This window comes from Pristiophorus japonicus, chromosome 5, assembly GCF_044704955.1.
Source record: "Pristiophorus japonicus isolate sPriJap1 chromosome 5, sPriJap1.hap1, whole genome shotgun sequence".
Taxonomy (NCBI): Eukaryota; Metazoa; Chordata; class Chondrichthyes; family Pristiophoridae; genus Pristiophorus; species Pristiophorus japonicus.
In genome coordinates this window covers 202,682,283-202,700,728 of record NC_091981.1, presented here as the reverse complement: position 1 = coordinate 202,700,728, position 18,446 = coordinate 202,682,283, and the positions used below count along the sequence as shown (strand labels likewise).

General features: G+C 45.1%; 1 protein-coding gene across 6 annotated transcripts in view; it reads left to right on the top strand.

Moving 5' to 3' along the window:
- LOC139264565 (E3 ubiquitin-protein ligase HECW1-like) overlaps nucleotides 1-18,446 on the top strand; it is a 751,381-nt gene that overhangs the window by 687,211 nt on the left and 45,724 nt on the right. For all 6 annotated transcript variants that reach the window (XM_070881227.1, XM_070881228.1, XM_070881232.1 and 3 more), the window contains 3 exons: nucleotides 4,250-4,379; nucleotides 6,501-6,647; nucleotides 15,575-15,689. In XM_070881227.1, the coding sequence (XP_070737328.1) occupies nucleotides 4,250-4,379; nucleotides 6,501-6,647; nucleotides 15,575-15,689 (392 nt within the window). The remainder of the gene's footprint in view (nucleotides 1-4,249; nucleotides 4,380-6,500; nucleotides 6,648-15,574; nucleotides 15,690-18,446) is intronic.

The following is an 18,446-nucleotide window of genomic DNA, read 5'->3' as shown; positions in this document are numbered from 1 at the left end:
CCCGAAGCACGCAGCCCCTAGCCCTGGCCGAATGGCCTCACTGGGGCTGCGTAGATAAGGCTCCTCCCACCCGACCGGACCCGACCCGACCCCCGCTCTTCCCCCCCCACCCGGCAACCCGACCCCCGCAACCCCCGGCGACCCAACCTCCGCTCCCGCCCCCCCCCCCCCCACCGGACCTCCGCGACTCTCTTTTCCCCCCCACCCCCCCGACCTCCGCGACTCTTCCCCCACCCCCCGCCGGACCTCTGCGATTCTTCCTCCCCCCCCCCCCCACCCCCAGACCTCCGTGACCCCCCCCCCCCCGATACCCGACGCCACCTACCTGTAAATCCAGCCCAAAGTCTTGGGCCCGGCCGTTCAGCCTCCTTCTCTCCCTTCCCCCCCTCCTCCTCTCTCCTTCCCTCCCTCCCTCCTCTCTCCTTCCCTCCTTCCCTCCCTCCTCTCTCCTTCCCTTCCTCCCTCCTCTCTCCCTCCCTCCTCCCTCCCTCTCTCCCTCCCTCCTTCCCTCCATCCTTCCCTCTCTCCTCTCTCCTTCCCTCCCTCCTCTCTCCTTCCCTCCCTCCCTTCTCTCTCCTTCCCTCTCTCCTTCCCTCCCTCCATCCTTTCTCCTTCCCTCCCTCCATCCTTTCTCCTTCCCTCCCTCCATCCTCTCTCCTTCCTTCCCTCCCTCCATCCTTTTTCCTTCCCTCCCTCCATCCTTTCTCCTTCCCTCCCTCCATCCTCTCTCCTTCCCTCCCTCCATCCTCTCTCCTTCCCTCCCTCCATCCTCTCTCCCTTCTCCCCCTCTCCCCCCCTTCTCCCCCTCCTTCTCCTCCCCCCCTTATCCTCGCCCCTCATCTCCTCCTCCTCCCCTCCCTCTCCCCACTCCTCCCCCACCCCACCCCCTTCTTCCCCCCCACCCCCCTTCTCCCCCCCCTCCCCAACCACCTTCTCCCCCTCCTCCTCCAACCCCTCTTCTCCCCCTCCCCTCGCTGTCAGAAACACAGACACTGACAGACAGAGAGTGAGAGACACGCACACACAGACAGACAGAGAGATAGAGACACTGACAGAGACACACTGGGGGGGCCGTCCCAGCACGCTGTTGGAGGACTCCCGGTGCTGCAGTCGGTAAGTAGAAAATGTTTTATTTATTGATTTTTTTTTAAAAATATATTTTTTATTAATTTTTTTTGATTGATTTATTGGTTGATTTATTGATGTATTTATCATTTATTATTTATGATGGCTCTTTATTTGTAAAACTGAAGTGTTTAATGTTTGTAAACTTCCCTTTAAACCCCCCTCCCCCCATTCCCTACGCCTAATTTGTCACCTACGCCTGATTTTCTAAAGTGTAGACAAGGTTTTTTCGAACGTACAAAAATCTTCACTTACTCCATTCTAAGTTAGTTTGGAGTAAGTTTTCACTGCCTAAACTTTAAAAACAGGCGTAAATGGCCGGACATGCCCCCTTTTGAAAAGAAAATTCTGTTCCAAAGTGAAACTGTTCTAACTGACTAGAACTGGAGCAAACTAAATGCCGAGAATTCAAATTTCTAAGATACTCCCTGCTAAACCAGTTGCTCCAAAAAAACAGGAGCAACTCAGGCCAAAACTTGGCCCCATTATTTGTAGTGATATTATAAACTCGTTCGTTATGGTTTTTACTACATAAAGCAAACAGAGGAAATCTTCTGGTATTAGTCGTTGAGATCTCGCATGCAAGTGACCTGATGATGCCTTTGGATGCAGTTCATGTTATTGCACTGAATTGGCTAATTCTGGTAACTGTTACACCCAATTTCAGGCTCACACAAGGCATAACTGACCCGGATTTGGAGAAATCATTCCCTCTTGGTTTCTGTCATGTATCTTACATTATTATACATAACTCTATCCTAACATGCTACACATGACTGTAATAAGATATGACCTGTAACCACCAGCATACCTTACCACCAGGGGTGCACTTGCAAGAGACAGGTATATAAGCACAGGTCTCAGGCAAGTGCATCATTCCAGAGCTGTGAAATAAAGGTGCAGGTCCAGAGTGACCTTGACTTCACTACATGCCTCGTGTGAGTCTGTATTGAGGGGACAGGACTTTACAGTTTCCACTCCTTCCGGAAGGCACCTGGTCTTTGGGGCAGATGGAGGAAGCCCCATTCTAAAGCAAGCGGGAGCTTAGTGTGTTGGGCTATGTGACATTTTTAAGACATTGATGCAAATTTGTGTCATTTACATCCCCAATACACCATTTCCTCATTCTGCTCACAAACCATGAGCAGCAGGTACCAGATTTAAACCTGCCATTTCTTAAATGGCCCAGCAGCAGATGGCTGACACTGTTAAAAATTGTATTTTTTTGAATACAGATAATTGTTTCTGTGAAAATTATAGGCATCAGTGTGTGAAGGGAGTTTGCAGCAGTCAGGCCACTCTTAGAAGCTGCCTACCCTTTTCACTATGGAGCTACCTCTAGGTATACCACTATATTTGGCATGTATGGAGGAAAAGGAGGAGAAGGCTGCTGTTGGTGGCACAGAACATGGGAAGGGATTTTTCGCATTCACCCTGACCCTCCAGACCAAGAACACTGTGAATGAATTCCTCCTCTGATTTTCCCTAACTGCTTTCTGGTGGCCTCCCAGTGTTAATGAGGGTCAGCTGACATCCTACTATGCTGTAGCGACAAGGTGCTGGTACACTAACATACTGTGGCATGCCTATTACTATTTATTTTAAAGAACATGCAGTTATAAATAGAAACAAAAAGTAAGTCAACTCTACTTTCCACTTTGAATGTTTCTTCCAGTGCCATCTTGATTCAGCTCTGATTCAAAAGCTCTTTACTTATGGGAGGCATTCAAACAGTAGGGAAGGGCAAGCCAAGTACAAAGATCTGGATAGGTTTGGAAGGTGGACTAATGAGTGGCTAATGTCCAAGTACGTGCTGTTGGTGGGTAGCCTTTATTAGCCACATTTATCGGCACAACCAGCAGGCAAGCTACCCATAGTTCAGTGCGCAACAGCAGTAAGAAAAACTGTCTGGACCTAGATATATAACCAGAGTGATGGAACATAAATCCCAGAAGGTGATAATGAGTTTGACAAGGCACTGTATTGCTATGCCTGAGTACTGTGTACATTCTGGGCACTGTACAGCAAGGGAATCGAGGATTAGAGGAATTGTAGAGAAGGACAACCAAACTTATACCTAGCTTATAGCATCTGAGGTTTGAGGAGATGCTGAAGAGTCTGGAATTGTTTACTGTGGAGAAGAGAAGGATCACGAGATATATAAATATTCAAGACACTAAGGAGGAGAATTTGGCCTTCCTTTGTGCCACCCGTTAGTGCCTCCGGGGGGGGGGGGGCGGTAACGAGGCGCTAAGGGCTTACTGACCAGGCTTGGCGAAATCACTGACACTAATTAAAGGCATTGGTGGTCAGGTAGGCCAAAATTTATTTATGTCCTCAGTTTGTTCCAATTTGATTTTTTTGGAATGGGCGATTGCTCATCCCTGCACTCTCCTAGAGTGCTTGGGGCTGCTATGCGCGTATTGTAGGTGCCGTCGATGAACATACACTGTCTTAGGCTTCAATGGCTGCAGCATTGGCCCTTCCCTTTAAGCGATGGAAGGAGCCTGCAAAACCGGCAGCATAGCTCGGCCACTACTGCCCCTCTCGCTCCCTTTAGAGCTCTAAGGGAAGTGGTAGCGCTTGATTTAGCACTCCACTTCCCTCTTGGAGCACTAAAGCGGAGGTTCCTGGCCGAAGCAAATGCGTAGCGGCCGGCGATACTTTTGCACTCCCACAAAAGTTATCGTCCCAAACAGGGCACTACGCAATTTCTAGCCCTAAAGACTATCAATTGAATCCTGATAATATACGCTTGAGATTGTTACTAACTCGAGAACCAGTGGACACTGGCTCAAACTTAGAAGAGGGTAGGCACACAGCCAGTTTAGATTTAACAACTTTACACAGTGGGTGGTGACCATATGGAACAGACGGCCCAGGGAGGCAGTGAAGGCAGATAGCATGGAAACATTTGAAGGAGAATTGGACAGATATTTGAGGAGGTAGATGATTGAGAGGTATTAACTTCAGGGACCAAACAAATGAACTGCATACTCTTTTCTGGTCCTGTACTTTCCTATATTTCACAAAGAAACTTACAAGTGGTAAAAATGTATTCATAAATTATTCTGAGGGTTAACCCATTACATTCTAATTTCAATTATTTGCTATTTCCTTTCAGACCATGCGATCTGAGTGACCTGGAATACCTGGATGAAGAGTTCCACCAGAGTCTACAGTGGATGAAGGACAATGACATCACTGATATTCTTGACCTCACCTTTACAGTTAACGAGGAGGTGTTTGGGCAGGTTTGTGTGGTTTATCCTACAGCAACAACAAGTCTAAGCCGGTAAAACACAAAGCTTAACATTTAAGAACTGAAAGTGAGGCAGTTGTATGCACAGCTCAATAAGTTGATGTATTTTAGAGTCTCACAGCCAGTACATAATGTTGAATTGTAGTTATCATTTTAAAAATTATTTCTGCCACTATATTTTCAGATAGGCTCTAATCAATAAGGAGCCCTGGCCTCTTTTCAAATAACTCAAAAGTAGTCGACAAAGTCATTGTCCTTTGAAATATGAGCAGGGGGTTTCTGAACACCTCGCTTCAAATCCTGAAACAAAAACAATAGACAAGCTGCCACTCATGAATGTTTTTTTTAGTTTAATTATTTCATCAATGTTGAATGAAAGTAATCTCTTTTAATGGCCTAAGCTGTTTACCAATGAATGTGACCATCAACCTGGAGTGCACAGGTGCAAAAGGTAAGTTGAAAATTTTACTTTAAAAATGGCGCATTTCACAGGCAGCACAGAGGCTGCTTGCATCCTCATGCTCACGATCTCCTTACCGCCCTCACCTTTTGAAGGAATCCACAGTGGAGGTCAAGTGACCTGCCTCCAATATTCAAATGATCCAGCGGCAGGAGAATCAGCTGGAATCAGGGCCACATCTTTGTGGTGGGTGGACGTCCTGCAGTAATGGAAAATCTAGACCGTAAAATCCAGCGTTCACTTGGGTGTTACCTGTTACAACTGCTCACAATTGCTGTGCGACGGACACATTCATGTTGTGTGGAGATCTTTCTAAAGGCCTGGTGCGCACGGTTCAGATTCAATCATGACAGAAACAATTCTGAGGTTTCTTATTTTTGTTGGCCTCCTTTTTTCTAGTCACTGTGAAAATAAAAGAGGTAATGCTGCACTGTTAGGGAGTTTTTGACCAGGAGGAGCTCCCTTTCACGACAGGATGACGGCGAACTGGCAGCGTGCATCGTCATTCTGCCTTTGAAACTGACCACAATTGCGGAAATCCTGAAGTTGCAGTCTATCATTGACTGCTCCGAAACAGGCTGTGCTGTGCACGCCACACCCCATGAGCCGGCAATCTGTGTAGTTGCCCAAATCAGGGAAATTGAGGGAAACTTTGGCTCTTCTGCAGTAAGTACACTGTTAAATTCTGCACTAAAAGTTAGACCCAAAGGGATTAGATGTAACTAGGGTTTTGACAGTGTTATTACTGCTAAACAAATGTTAAGGGCCTGGAAAACTAATTTTAATTTTGTGCATTGTGAAATTTGTCCATTTCAATAAAAAATACAATTTTTAACAAACTTTTCAAAAAAAATTTTTAAGTTTGTCCATCTTTATTTCAGGTTTGCCTTTTCCACATGTGAAAGCCCCAATCTTTGATTTTCCCCTTTAACATTTTCAAAAAGTTAGATTTTTAAGAGCTTACTCACTTTCTTATTCGCTATCTGAGAATTCTGTGAGAAGCCTGTTGATGTCACAACAGTTTGCACAAGGGGATCCCCACTATATTCCTTTGATTTGAATTGAATGTCGGAAAATCTGAAGTTCCCGACACAAGGATCACACCTTCGCTTCGCTACTGACTGCAAATTCCGGGCCAATGTGTAGTTTTGTTCTTTTATCTTTCTCTCTTTCACACGTAATCTCTTTTTTCACACTGTCGCATTCACATTCTTTCTCTATCACTCATACAAGTGGTATGGTCCAAAAATTCAGAAATGCAATTGAACCTTTGCCAGCAGGGTGACCCAGCATCAGCACAATCTGACTCAATTTCCGCAACAGTACTTAGTACGGTGGCAAAGCTGCCCACAATAATCAGTAGTTCTGCCTTCTGCTGCTCCCCTTCTGGTGACATAATGAAGCCATCACACTCAGCTCCTGCAATGTCTCATGGGAATATGCTTTTACCAAGCCAACAGTTAAAGAGGAAAGGGCAGCTGATTCCCTAAGGAGCCATCAGAATAAGAAAACGCCATTTATTAGAAACACACAGACAAATTCTTAATGATACAGAATCAAGCTTTGATTCTGTTATTACAAATTCAGACAGTGCTGTTTTTTCCCCTCATTGTTTGCACGGTTTTCTTTAAATAATAATTTTGTTTCTCATAGGTCACAGAACGAGAACTCAAGACAGGTGGGGCCAATATTCAAGTATCAGAGAAAAACAAGAAGGAATACATCGAGCGTATGGTGAAGTGGAGAGTGGAGAGAGGTGTCGTTCAGCAGACTGAAGCCTTAGTCCGAGGTTTCTATGAGGTAGATGGAAATCTCCAGACTAGTCATTTGTGTGTAAAAGCATGGATTTGAAAAGCAATAGCAGCCACCTGACCTGCTGAGTGTTTCCGGAAATTTCTATTTTTAATTCAGATTTCTAGGCATTTGCAGAATTTTGTTTTTTGTTTTATTATTGAATAAAGTTATGATTGTTTACATAATTTTTTCTATGATTGAGGAAATTCTAATTTTTATTTGAGTTTCTATTTCCAATTGCTCCCCCCCACCCCTCGATGTCCTCCTTTTTTGAAGGCATTTACTCCTGGGTCTCCTCACTGTGAACTCGCTGGATACCCTCCAGTTCCTCGACCGCGTTTTTAATGTGTGATCCAGCGAATGTCACTGAATAGGAATCAGGTGCAGGAACCCAGCCTGGTTCTTATTCTCACCCTTCCACAGGGACACACAGGCCAATTGCTGTCTTGACTGAGATCAAGTAACGCAGCACAAACCAAGGATCGGGCCTGGGTCCTTCGAGCATTCAGTTATCCAGGACAAGCAGTAAGTTGCCTGCAGTCCTCTCAGTCAGTTTATGGTGGGAATAGAGAGGAAAAAATGATTTGTAAAGCAACATCTAAGTGAAAACGTCAATGTTAAACAACATGTTTTATATTGCAACGATTCCCATTCGGAATTCTGAAATTGATTGTGTGGTGATCTAAAGACAGTTATGACTAATGGAAGTTATGAATCATAAGTGAATTTCTGACACATGGTGCATCAGTCTATCATTTCACTTTGGTGGTTTTCTTTGTCATGATGTCATACAATTGTAATGTAAAAACATGAAATATTTACAAATGCAACACTCAAGTCTGTGAGTTGTATCATATGATTTTCTACTTTTATTACCAGTTTTTTTTTTAATACTTAGTGCTGAGTCATGTAACAAATGCTCTCAAAAAATAGATAGTGTTATTAAAATCTCTGAACGGCTATAGAAAAGTTCAGAAGGCACTCAATCCGTTGCCAAAGCTGAAGAAGCAGAAATAACAGACAGTAATCAAGGTAAAGGAAGCTTTGAGTATCAGCTGGAGCCCAGACCAGAGCAATCAGGTTTTGTTCCTGGCTGTGATGGCCTTAAGGTTTTAACGAGCAGAAGGTGGCCTTTGTGGGACACACATTGCCACAATTTCCGGATATTTTTTCTGGAAGAGAATCTCTTGGGTTCAGTGTCACCAGTTTCTCCTGTAAGGGAACCTTGCGACTCCTATGGTCTGGAGTGCAACTTTTTTCTACCCGATATCGAGGTAAACGATAGCATAACCCACATGAATTCTCATCTCTCTACGGAAGGCGGGTTGCAATAGTATTTTACCATGACAAAGCCCAGCTTCAAACCATCAACTTGTTTATTTATATAAAATACATGAAGGAAGAGTACACAGATTCAACAGTGAGAACAATCAATTTCTCTACGCGTCTCAAATATGTAAAGCAATAAAGGTCCAACTCACTAGCTTTTGAACAGGGCTCACCTTCTCTAGATAAGATTCGGAAGCTGGTTCAGACACTTCAAACAGAGACAACTTCTTGCTGTTGCTGCAGGAACACTGATCTGTGCCCAAGAGAGAAAAGGCAAGCTCTCAGGGAAGTGCCCTCATTTATCCCTTCAGTCAGAATGGAAATAGAACTGCATCTGACACCTATTTGTCGATCCTCCGAGCCTATCTATGTCCTCTTGCACTTTTTCACAATCTTTGTCACAATTTATCATTCACCAATTTGGTATCATTAACAAATGTCAATATTGTTCCCTCAATTCCTAACTCTAGTTTATTTATATATATATATATATATATATATGGTAAATTAGAGCACCAACACAGACTCGTGGAATACCATTCACCACATATTTCCACTCCGAGATACTGTCTTTTACTCCTATCCTTTGCTTTCTGCCCTTCAACTATCTCATGTTTGCCAGTCTCTCTTTAGTCCTTTGCTCCTTCAGCTTTGGCAAAGGCTGCTAGTGGACACAGAACCCTTCAGATGCTCTTCAATGGTTTGTCAAATTTTTGTCCCTCCTGTTGTTCATTTGCATGCATCACCACTGATCTCTTAAATCCATCTAAATCTACACTTGAAGTTATGCTATTGAGCTGACCTGGGAGAATTGGAATAGCCCACAGCTGAGTCTGTCTAAAACCCTCCAACAGCTATCCCAATAGAAACTATGCCAAAAGAGGGAAATTTTGTAATTTATCAAAAGCTGGGCTATAATTTCCTGGTTTATCTATGACTGCTTATTTGCCATCCTCCCAATCCAACAGAGGCACAACATTTTTTTTAGATTAAATTTCATTCGATTAGTCATTCATAGAATCCTAGGCTGGGGATTTTCCTGCAGCTGCTCTCGCTCTACCACCATTATTTTGGCTGAAGTGTGGTGGAAAATCTGTTTACGCATATACACGAGGTTTTCCACCACATTTGTTTTTGATATATATTAATGATCTGGACTTGGATATGCAGGGCATAATTTAAAAGTTTGAAGATGATACAAAATTTGGAAAAATAGTAAACAATGAAGAGGATAATAACAGACTTCGGGAGTATTGTGTTCCTAACACAAATGAGACTGCACACAGGGAGATTAAAGTAACAGTGACCTCAGTCTTTATTAAGACACTCCAGAGTGAGGAACAGGCCTTAGGGGCCGGCTTATAAACAGTGCTCTCAAGGGATGCTGGGATCCCTTGGGACTTCAGGGGATGCGCTCCCTGGTGGCGGAAACATGGGAGTGCATGCTTTACAGATACACAACATCACTCGCCCCCAAAGTCAAAGTGAAAACTATTTACAAGGTGAGGCGGTTGGGAGCCTTTCTTTCCCTGGTGGGCCGCCTCGGTACAAATGTCTGTTCTGGTGTGTTCAGCTGTGCCCTCGCTGGGCTGGCATGTTGTTGGCCCTGCAGGGCTGCTGGGTGAGCCTGGCCTTGCTGGGTTGTTGGGCATGATGGGTTCAATTTCCTGGTCCGGGGTGGTGTCGTTGATCCTTTGGGTGTGTGTTGTGGGCTCGAAAAAGGTGGTGTCTGCTGTGGGTTGTTCAGGGCAGTCTCGTTTGGTCCAGGTGCTTTCTGCAAATTTGTCTATTGTCTAGTTTGACTACAAACACCCTACTCCCTTCTTTAGCTATCACCGTGCCCGCAATCTACTTGGACTATGTCCATAGTTTAGCACATACACAGGGTGATTCATATCAATTTCCCGTGACACAGTGGTGCGACCATCGTTCACATTTTGTTACTGCCGCCTGTTCTCTACCTGATCATGCAGGTTAGGGTGAACCAGTGAGAGTCTGGTTTTAAGTGTCCTTTTCATGAGTAGCTCAGCCGGGGGCACCCCTGTGAGCGAGTGGGGTCTTGTGCGGTAGTTGAGCAATACTCAGGACAGGCGTATTTGGAGTGAGCCTTCTGTGACTCGTTTAAGGCTCTGTTTGATTGTTTGTACTGCCCGCTCTCTCTGCCCGTTGGAGGCTGGTTTAAACGGGGCCGAGGTGACATGTTTGATCCCATTGCAGGTCATGAATTCTTTAAATTCGGCATTGGTGAAACATGGCCCGTTGTCACTGACCAGTATGTCAGGCAGGCCATGGGTGGCAAACATGGCCCTCAGGCTTTCAATGGTGGCGGTGGCGGTGCTCCCCGACATTATTTCACATTCAATCCATTTTGAAAAAGCATCCACTACCACCAGGAACATTTTACCGAGAAACAGGCCCGCAAAGTCAACATGGATCCTCAACCATGATCTGGAGGACCAGGACCACAAACTTAATGGTGTCTCTCTGGGCGCGTTGCTCAACTGAGCACACACATTGCAGTGCCGTACACAGGACTCTAAGTCAGAGTCGATACCGGGCCACCACACGTGGGATCTGGCGACCGCTTTCATATATTACTATACCCGGGTGTATGTTATGGAGATCCGAGATGAACGTCTCCCTGCCCTTTTGGGTAGCACTACGCCTGAATGGACAGCTCATCCTTTTGCTGCTGGAACGGCTTGATTAGCTCTTGCATTTCAGCGGGGATGCTGACCCAGCTCCCATGCAGTACACAGTTTTTTTACTAAGGACAGCAGAGGATCTTGGCTGGTCCAAGTCCTAATCTAGCGGGCCATGACAGGTGATTTATCATTTTCAAATGCTTCCATGACCATCAACAAGTCTGTGGGCTGCGCCACCATCAACAAGTTTGCAGGCTGCGCCATTTCCACCCCCGTGGTGGGCAATGGTAGCCGACTGAGAGCATCCGCACAGTTCTCGGGGCCTGGCCTGTGGCGGATGGTATAGTTATACGCTGATAGCGCGAGTGCCCACCTTTGTATGCGGGCTGAGGCATTAGTATTTATCCCCTTGTTTTCAGCGAACAGGGATATGAGGGGCTTGTGATTGGTTTCCAGCTCAAATTTGAGGCCAAACAGGTACTGATGCATTTTCTTTACTCCGAACACACACGCCAATGCCTCTTTCTCAATCATGCTGTAGGCCCTCTCGGCCTTAGACAAGCTCCTGGAGGCATAGGCGACAGGTTGCAACTTCCCCGCAACGTTAGCTTATTATAATACACACCCGACTCCGTACGACGACGCATCACATGCTAGCACAAGTCTTTTACATGGGTTATACAATACAAGCAGCTTGTTGGAGCATAAAATGTTTCTGGCTTTCTCAAAAGCAATTACTTGTTTTTTTTTCCCTATACCCAGTACTCACCTTTACGCAATAACACATGTAGGGGCTATAAGAGGGTGCTTAACTCCGGTAGGAAGTTATCAAAATAGTTGAGGAGTCCCAGGAACGACCGCAGCTCCATGACGTTCTGTGGCCTGGGCGCGTTCCTGATAGCCTCTGTCTTGGCGTCTGTGGGCCGAATGCCATCCGCCATGATCTTTCTCCCCAAAAACTCCACTTCTGTTGCATGAAGACGCATTTCGACCTCTTCAGCCGCAGCCCTACGCGATCTAGTCGCTGGAGGACCTCCTCCAGGTTTTGTAGGTGCTGGACGGTGTCCCGACCCGTGACCAATATGTCGTCCTGAAAAACCACCGTGTGTGGTACCGACTTGAGTAGGCTCTCCGTGTTTCTCTGGAAGATCGCTGCAGCCGACCGAATTCCAAACAGGCATCTGTTGTAGATGAACAGTTCCTTGTGCGTGTTGATGCAGGTGAGGCCCTTCGAAGACTCCTCCAGCTCCTGCGTCAGGTAGGCCGAAGTCAGGTCGAGCTTGGTGAATGTCTTGCCTCCTGCTAGCGTCGCAAATAGGTCGTCTGCCTTTGGTAGCGGGTATTGGTCCTGCAGCGAGAAACGATTAATAGTTACTTTCTAATTGCTGCAAATCATGACCGTGCCATCACTTTTGAGTACTGGAACAATCGGGCTGGCCCACTCACTGAATTCCACTGGCAGATGGTGCCCTCGCATTGCAGCCTGTCCAGCTCGATTTCCACTCTTTCCCTCATCATGTGAGGTACCACTCGCGCCTTGTGGTGAATGGGTCATGCCTCTGGGACCAAGTGGATCCGCACCTTCACCCCGGAAAAGTTTCCAATGCCTGACTCAAAAAGGGAAGGAAATTTTTTCAGAACCTGGGTACATGAGGCCTCATCGACATGTAATAGCGCTCGGATGTCATCCCAGTTCCAGCGGATTTTGCCCAGCCAGCTCCTTCCAAGCAGTGTGGGGCCATCGCCAGGACAATCCAGAGTGGCAGTTCGTGCACCGTGCCCTTGTAGGTGACCTTGACCACGGCGCTGCCCAGGACAGTGTACGTTCTCAGTTTTGTGTGGATGGGGCTCAGGGCTGGTCTGAGTGCCTTGTTGCCCCACGGCCTCTCAAACATCTTTTTACTCATGATGGATTGGCTCGCACCAGTGTCCAGTTCCATGGCTACGGGTAAGCCATTCAGTTTTACATTTAGCATTATAGGTGGACATTTCGCCGAAAATGTGTGCACCCCGTGTACTTCAGCATCTGCCTCCTCTCTCAGAGACTCGAAATTGCCTTGATCCACCATTGACCAATCTTCCTCTGCCACGTGGTGGTTAGCAGGTTTTGCAGAGCTTGCAGCTTGTCTGCAAGCTCGTTGGAGGTGCCCCATTGTTTCACAGCTCTTGCAAACATAGCCTTTGAAGCAGCATGAATAGACTGAATGGAAGCCTCCACAACGCCAACAAGGTGTGAATTGCCTTGCATTCATCCTTTGTTGTGGACTCTGAGTCATCTGGGTCACCTGAGGCCTGCTGGCAGTTGCAGAGTCGTGGTTTCTGCCCTGAAATTTCTGCTGGCAAACACAGTTCCAGTTAATTTATGAACATTGCTAGCACTTGTGTGCTAAGAGATTTGTTTGGTGTTATCACTGGTGGACATAAACGCCTGTGCTATTGCAATGGCCTTACTGAGGGTCGGTGTCTCTACAGTCAAAAGTTTTCGTAGGATGGTCTTGTGGCCAATGCCCAGTACAAAAAAGTCTCTGAACAACTGCTCCAGGTAGCCATCAAACTCGCATTGTCCTGCAAGTCGCCTTAGCTCGGCGACATAGCTCGCCACTTCCTGACCTTCAGATTGCTGGCATGTGTAGAACCAATACCTCACCATCAGCATGCTCTCCCTCGGGTTAAGATGCTCCCGAACCAGTGTACACAGCTCCTCATATGACTTATCTGTGGGTTTCACCGGAGCCAGAAGATTCTTCATGAGGCTGTAGGTCGGTGCCCCGCAGACCATGAGGAGGACCGCTCTCCTTTTTGCAGCGCTTCCTTCTCCGTCCAGCTCGTTGGCTACAAAGTACTGATCTAGCCGTTCGACATAGATTTCCCAGTCCTCACTCTCCGAGAACTTCTCCAGGATGCCCACAGTTTGCTGTATCTTTGCGTTGGATTCGTATACTCGTCACCAGTTATTGTGTTCCTAACACAGTTGAGACTGCACACAGGGAGGTTAAAGTAACAGTGACCTCAGTCTTTATTAAGACACTCCAGAGTGAGGAACAGGCCTTAGGGGCCAGCTTATATACAGTGCTCCCAAGGGATGCTGGAATCCCTTGGGACTTCAGGGGATGCGCTCCCTGGTGGCGGAAACATGGGAGTGCGTGCTTTACAGATACACAACAGGGAGGACATAGACAGACTGGTGAAATGGGCAGACACATTGTGAAATTTGAAGTGTGAAATGATTCATTTTGGTAAGAGGAATGACGTGAGGCAATATAAACTAAATGGTGCAATTTTAAAGGCGGTGCAGGAACAGAGAGACCTGAAGGTATATGTAAGCAAGCCTTTGAAGGTGGCAGGACAAGTTGAGAATGTTGTTAAAATGGCATATGGGACCTCTGGCTTTATAAATAGAGGCATTGAGTACAAAAGTAAGGAAATTATGCTGAACATTTATAAAATACTGGTTAGACCTCAGATGTAGTAGTGCGGACAATTCTGCGCACCACACTTTCGGAAGGATGTCACGGCCTTAGAGAGGGTGCTGAATAGATTTCCTGGAATGGTACCAGGAGACTTCAGTTATGTAGAGAGAATAGAGAAATTGGAGTTGTTCTCCTTAGAGCTGAGAAGGTTAAGAGGAAATTTGATGGTGTTAAAATGTTTTAATGGTTTTGATAGAGTAAATAAGGAGAAATTGTTTCCAGTGGCAGAAGGGTCGGTAACCAGAGGACACACTTAAGATAATTGGCAAAAGAACCAGAGGCAAGTTGTTATGATTTGGAATGCTCTGCCTGAAAGGGTGGTAGAAGCAGATTCAATGGTAACTTCCAAAAAGGAATTAGTTAAATACTTGAAAAAGAAGAATTAGCTGGGCTATGGGGAAAGCAGGGGAATGGGACAAATTTGATAGCTCTTTCAAAGAGCCAGCACAGGCATAATGGGCTGAATGGCCTCCTATGCTATGATTTCCAGTGAGGTTATGGCAGCGGAGCAGGTGCAGCTCCGAGGCAATCCCTAGCCTAAGTCTTTTTCTATTGTAGAAATTTGTTCTTGCAATGTGGCAAAGCTGCATTTATTGCCCATCCCTAGCTGCCTTGAGGACATTAAGCATCAACCATGTTGAGCGGGACTGTAGTCACATGTAGGCCAAACTGAGTAGGGGTGGCAGGTCCCTTTCTCCGAAGGATATTAGTGAACCAATTGGGTTGTTTTGCTAAGCTTTTATGGTCATATTTTTCTGCTGCGTGGCCACAAAAGACCAGATTTAGTGAATTCATTCAAACTTGTCTTTTGAGGACGGAGTAAGATGCTGTTTCCAGCCCATGGTTCCCACATAATGAAATCCCAATATCAGCCTGGCTGTCATGAGCAAATCCCAAACAGACAAGATGACTTCCCTTCACCCAAGCATGAAAGTGAACCAACCCAGGCTACTTTCCTAGTTGTTCTAACTCAGGAGGTCTAGGAGCAGAAACCTAACCTAGTAACCAGAGGTGATAAATTTAAGCTTATCATCAAAGAATGGAGGTAGCGGTTAGGAGAATTTTTTATGCAAGGGAATGTCGGGACGTGGAATGTCAGAAACAATGGTGGAAGCAGTACCCATATTGGCTTTTCAAAGCAAAGTGGATAGATAATTGGAAAATATAAGTTTAAAAGGTTATGGGGAGGCGGCAGGAGAACGCGATTAAATAGGTAGCTCGTTCATGGAAATCAGCACGAACAATGGGCCAAATGACCTCATTCTGTGCTGCCAAGCTCTCTGATTCTATGAACCAAATCATAGGTATTACCCTTGCAAAATCCGTCACGTCATATTTAATGAGCTGTGTCGTATACATAACTTTTGCAATTCTACTTTGATTGAGAGTGAAAACTAATTCTCCACAGATAAACTGTTAAAGTTGCCATATGTGGTGCAAACCTGCTGTTAAAGACGTCCAAGGGGCTAATAGTTAATTTGTGCTACAGGTGGTGGATTCACGGCTAGTATCGGTATTTGATGCCCGAGAGCTAGAACTGGTTATTGCAGGCACAGCAGAGATTGATCTGAATGACTGGCGCAATAATACAGAGTACCGAAGTGGTGAGTATTTATTTGCTTCTCAGTCTTTAAGAGGCAACAGTTAACACTGTTTTTCTAGTCAATACATTCGACTCTGCAGTTGACAAATTCCAGCAGTTTTATATTGTAAACTTAATAAAACGCAAGATATAAACTTATACACTTGATTTCTTCTTCTGGGGTCGCTACAGACATAAAAGGTCAACAATATTTTTGAGGAGAGTCTAATGCTGATTTGGAGAAACATTGCAGGAACATTTCTTCTGTTTGTTTTTGTAGCAAAATCAAATGGCGAACAGGTTGATTTCACTTCAAATAGAAACCAGAGGAAATCATCTCTATTGTATCTATTTTGAGAAACCAGGTGAAAGGCCAAAGCCTATTATATGGGCTGAATGGCCTCCTTCTGTGTCGTAAATTTCTATGATTTTATATTTAAATCCTCTCAGACCTAGGTTTAATTTCCACTGAAACAATAATGGTTCCAACAACCATGATTCTCCTCCGAAGTTCCTGCCTATTGTAGGCCCCAGTCTAGCTCTGTCCAAAACACGAAAGGAAGTTCACCTGAAAAGGTGCAAAAATATGAGACTCTCAATAAAGGTTCATCATTTTTGTTCTTTTCCCACATGGGAAGAGGAATGTAGCAGTCTGTTCTTGTGTTCATGCCACAGCGCACATTTAACTGAAGGACGACTTCACAATTCTTCAGCACCTTTTCAGGTGAACTTCCTTTCGTGTTTTGGACAGAGCTAGACTGGGGCCTGCAATGGGCAGGAACTTCGGAAGAGAATCATGGATGTTGGAACCATTATTGTTTCAGTGGAAATTAAACCTAGGTCTGAGAGGATTTAAATATAAAATCATAGAAATTTACGACACAGAAGGAGGCCATTCGGCCCATCATATCTGTGCTGACCGATAAAGCTATCCAGCCTAATCCCACTTTCCAGCTCTTGGTCCTTAGTTCTGTAGGCTATGGCACTTCAAGTGCATATCCAAATACATTTTAAATGCATTGAGGTTTTCTGCCTCTAGCACCTTTTCAGTCAGTGAGTTTAACTTTTGTAGCCTTTTTGGTCGGGAAGGCGGCAAGCGGCATTCTAATGAGGCCTGGCTATTAAAATTGGATGAGTCTGCCTCCTGCCGTTCCCAGACGGGCATGGTGCTTGCTTTGCTAGGTTTCCACCTCTGAGTTAAAATCGAGCCCTTGATTTCAGAAAAGGGCAGAAATTGGTCTATAGCCAGAACCCTGCGTGCAGTGGCCTGCAATGCACATCTGAGGACTCTGGCCCGAAGTTCACTGAAAATTGGGCCTGATCGCTCATCTACCTAAAACCAGTGAGCTGCAGACACTAATCGAGCATCTTGATACAGCTTGCTGGTTGGGACCCTGAAATATTCGTCTAGCTCCTGGGCCCTCATATAAGTCCTGACGCCGAGCCCACACCGACAGCAGCCTGCAGTATTGCTGTAGTGTCAGGAGGATTTTGCTTACCTTTTCTCAACTGCCTCCAGTGGTCCCTTTAAGGCCCACTGGTTAGGTCACAATACACCTGGAAAAACTCAACAGAGCATGCTCGGCACATGCTGCACACGGTTCATGACACATTTGGGCCACGATTAGCACATTCAACAGGTTAATGCCTGTTTCAGGCCGGCACCCTGGACATTTGGAAGTCGACAAATTGTCAGACACCACAATTTGGCGGGAAATTGAGCGTAGTACATGTCTGCTGCCTAAATTTCATTCTCTCCAATGTTGATTTCCTGCCCGATAAATGGGTGCAGCATGGCTCGATATCTCTCTCAAAGTGTGTATTTCAAACAATTGTAGCAAACATTCATAAATCATTTAAAAAATGCTTCACTTTGAGTTATTTCCTTTTGTAGCCCCTTTATTTAATTTGTAGTCCATTCACCTCTGATTCAGAATGGATTTAAGTCCCATTCCGTACTTGAGGTGCCTGATTTATTGGGTCATTAAACCTAGATTGCCTTTGCCTGTTCCATTATTTCAGGTGGATATTAAAGATCCTATGGCACTATTTGAAGAAGAGCACAGTATTCTGCTGATGTCCTGGCCAATACTGCTCCCTCAACCAAATCAGTTTAACTGGTCATTTATCTCAATGCTGTTCATGAGATCTTGTTATCCACAAAATAGCTGCCACGTTTGCCTCGTCAGTAAATGTAACTCCACTCAAAGTAATTTTTTGTATGTGAAGTGCTTTGGGATGTTTCTAAGAGACATGGTCAGGCACAAATCTTTATTTATTGCTAAATAATGCTGGTGAGATCATTTCAATTTCCAGCTTGGTTGCCAAATCCAATTCATACTCCACCTTCTGAAAAATTCTCCTCCCATGATATTGCATAATCATATTTAATGTTGCAAGCTGAAATATGCATTTTATTTTGCCGTGCAATTATCTGTATTAAAGGTAATTTACCAATCTCACTAGATCTTCTAAATGACAACTGCATCTGCAATATGTTAAGGCTTTCTACACAATTTACTCTCAAATTGATAACCTACTTACTGCTACCTCATTTTCATGATGATTAATCGAGGCAGGATGAGCAATTGACATAATACTAATTCTTATGTATCTCCACAGTATAATGCTCATTGCTACCCACCACATCGATTTCTCAGTCATGATTATTTTGTTACATCTCACTTAATCACCATCACGGCAAGTCTTTTGCTGAGAGGGGTTATGCTGCTATTTTAGCAAGTTACCATTCTTCTCGTATGGCCCTGAAGCGTATACT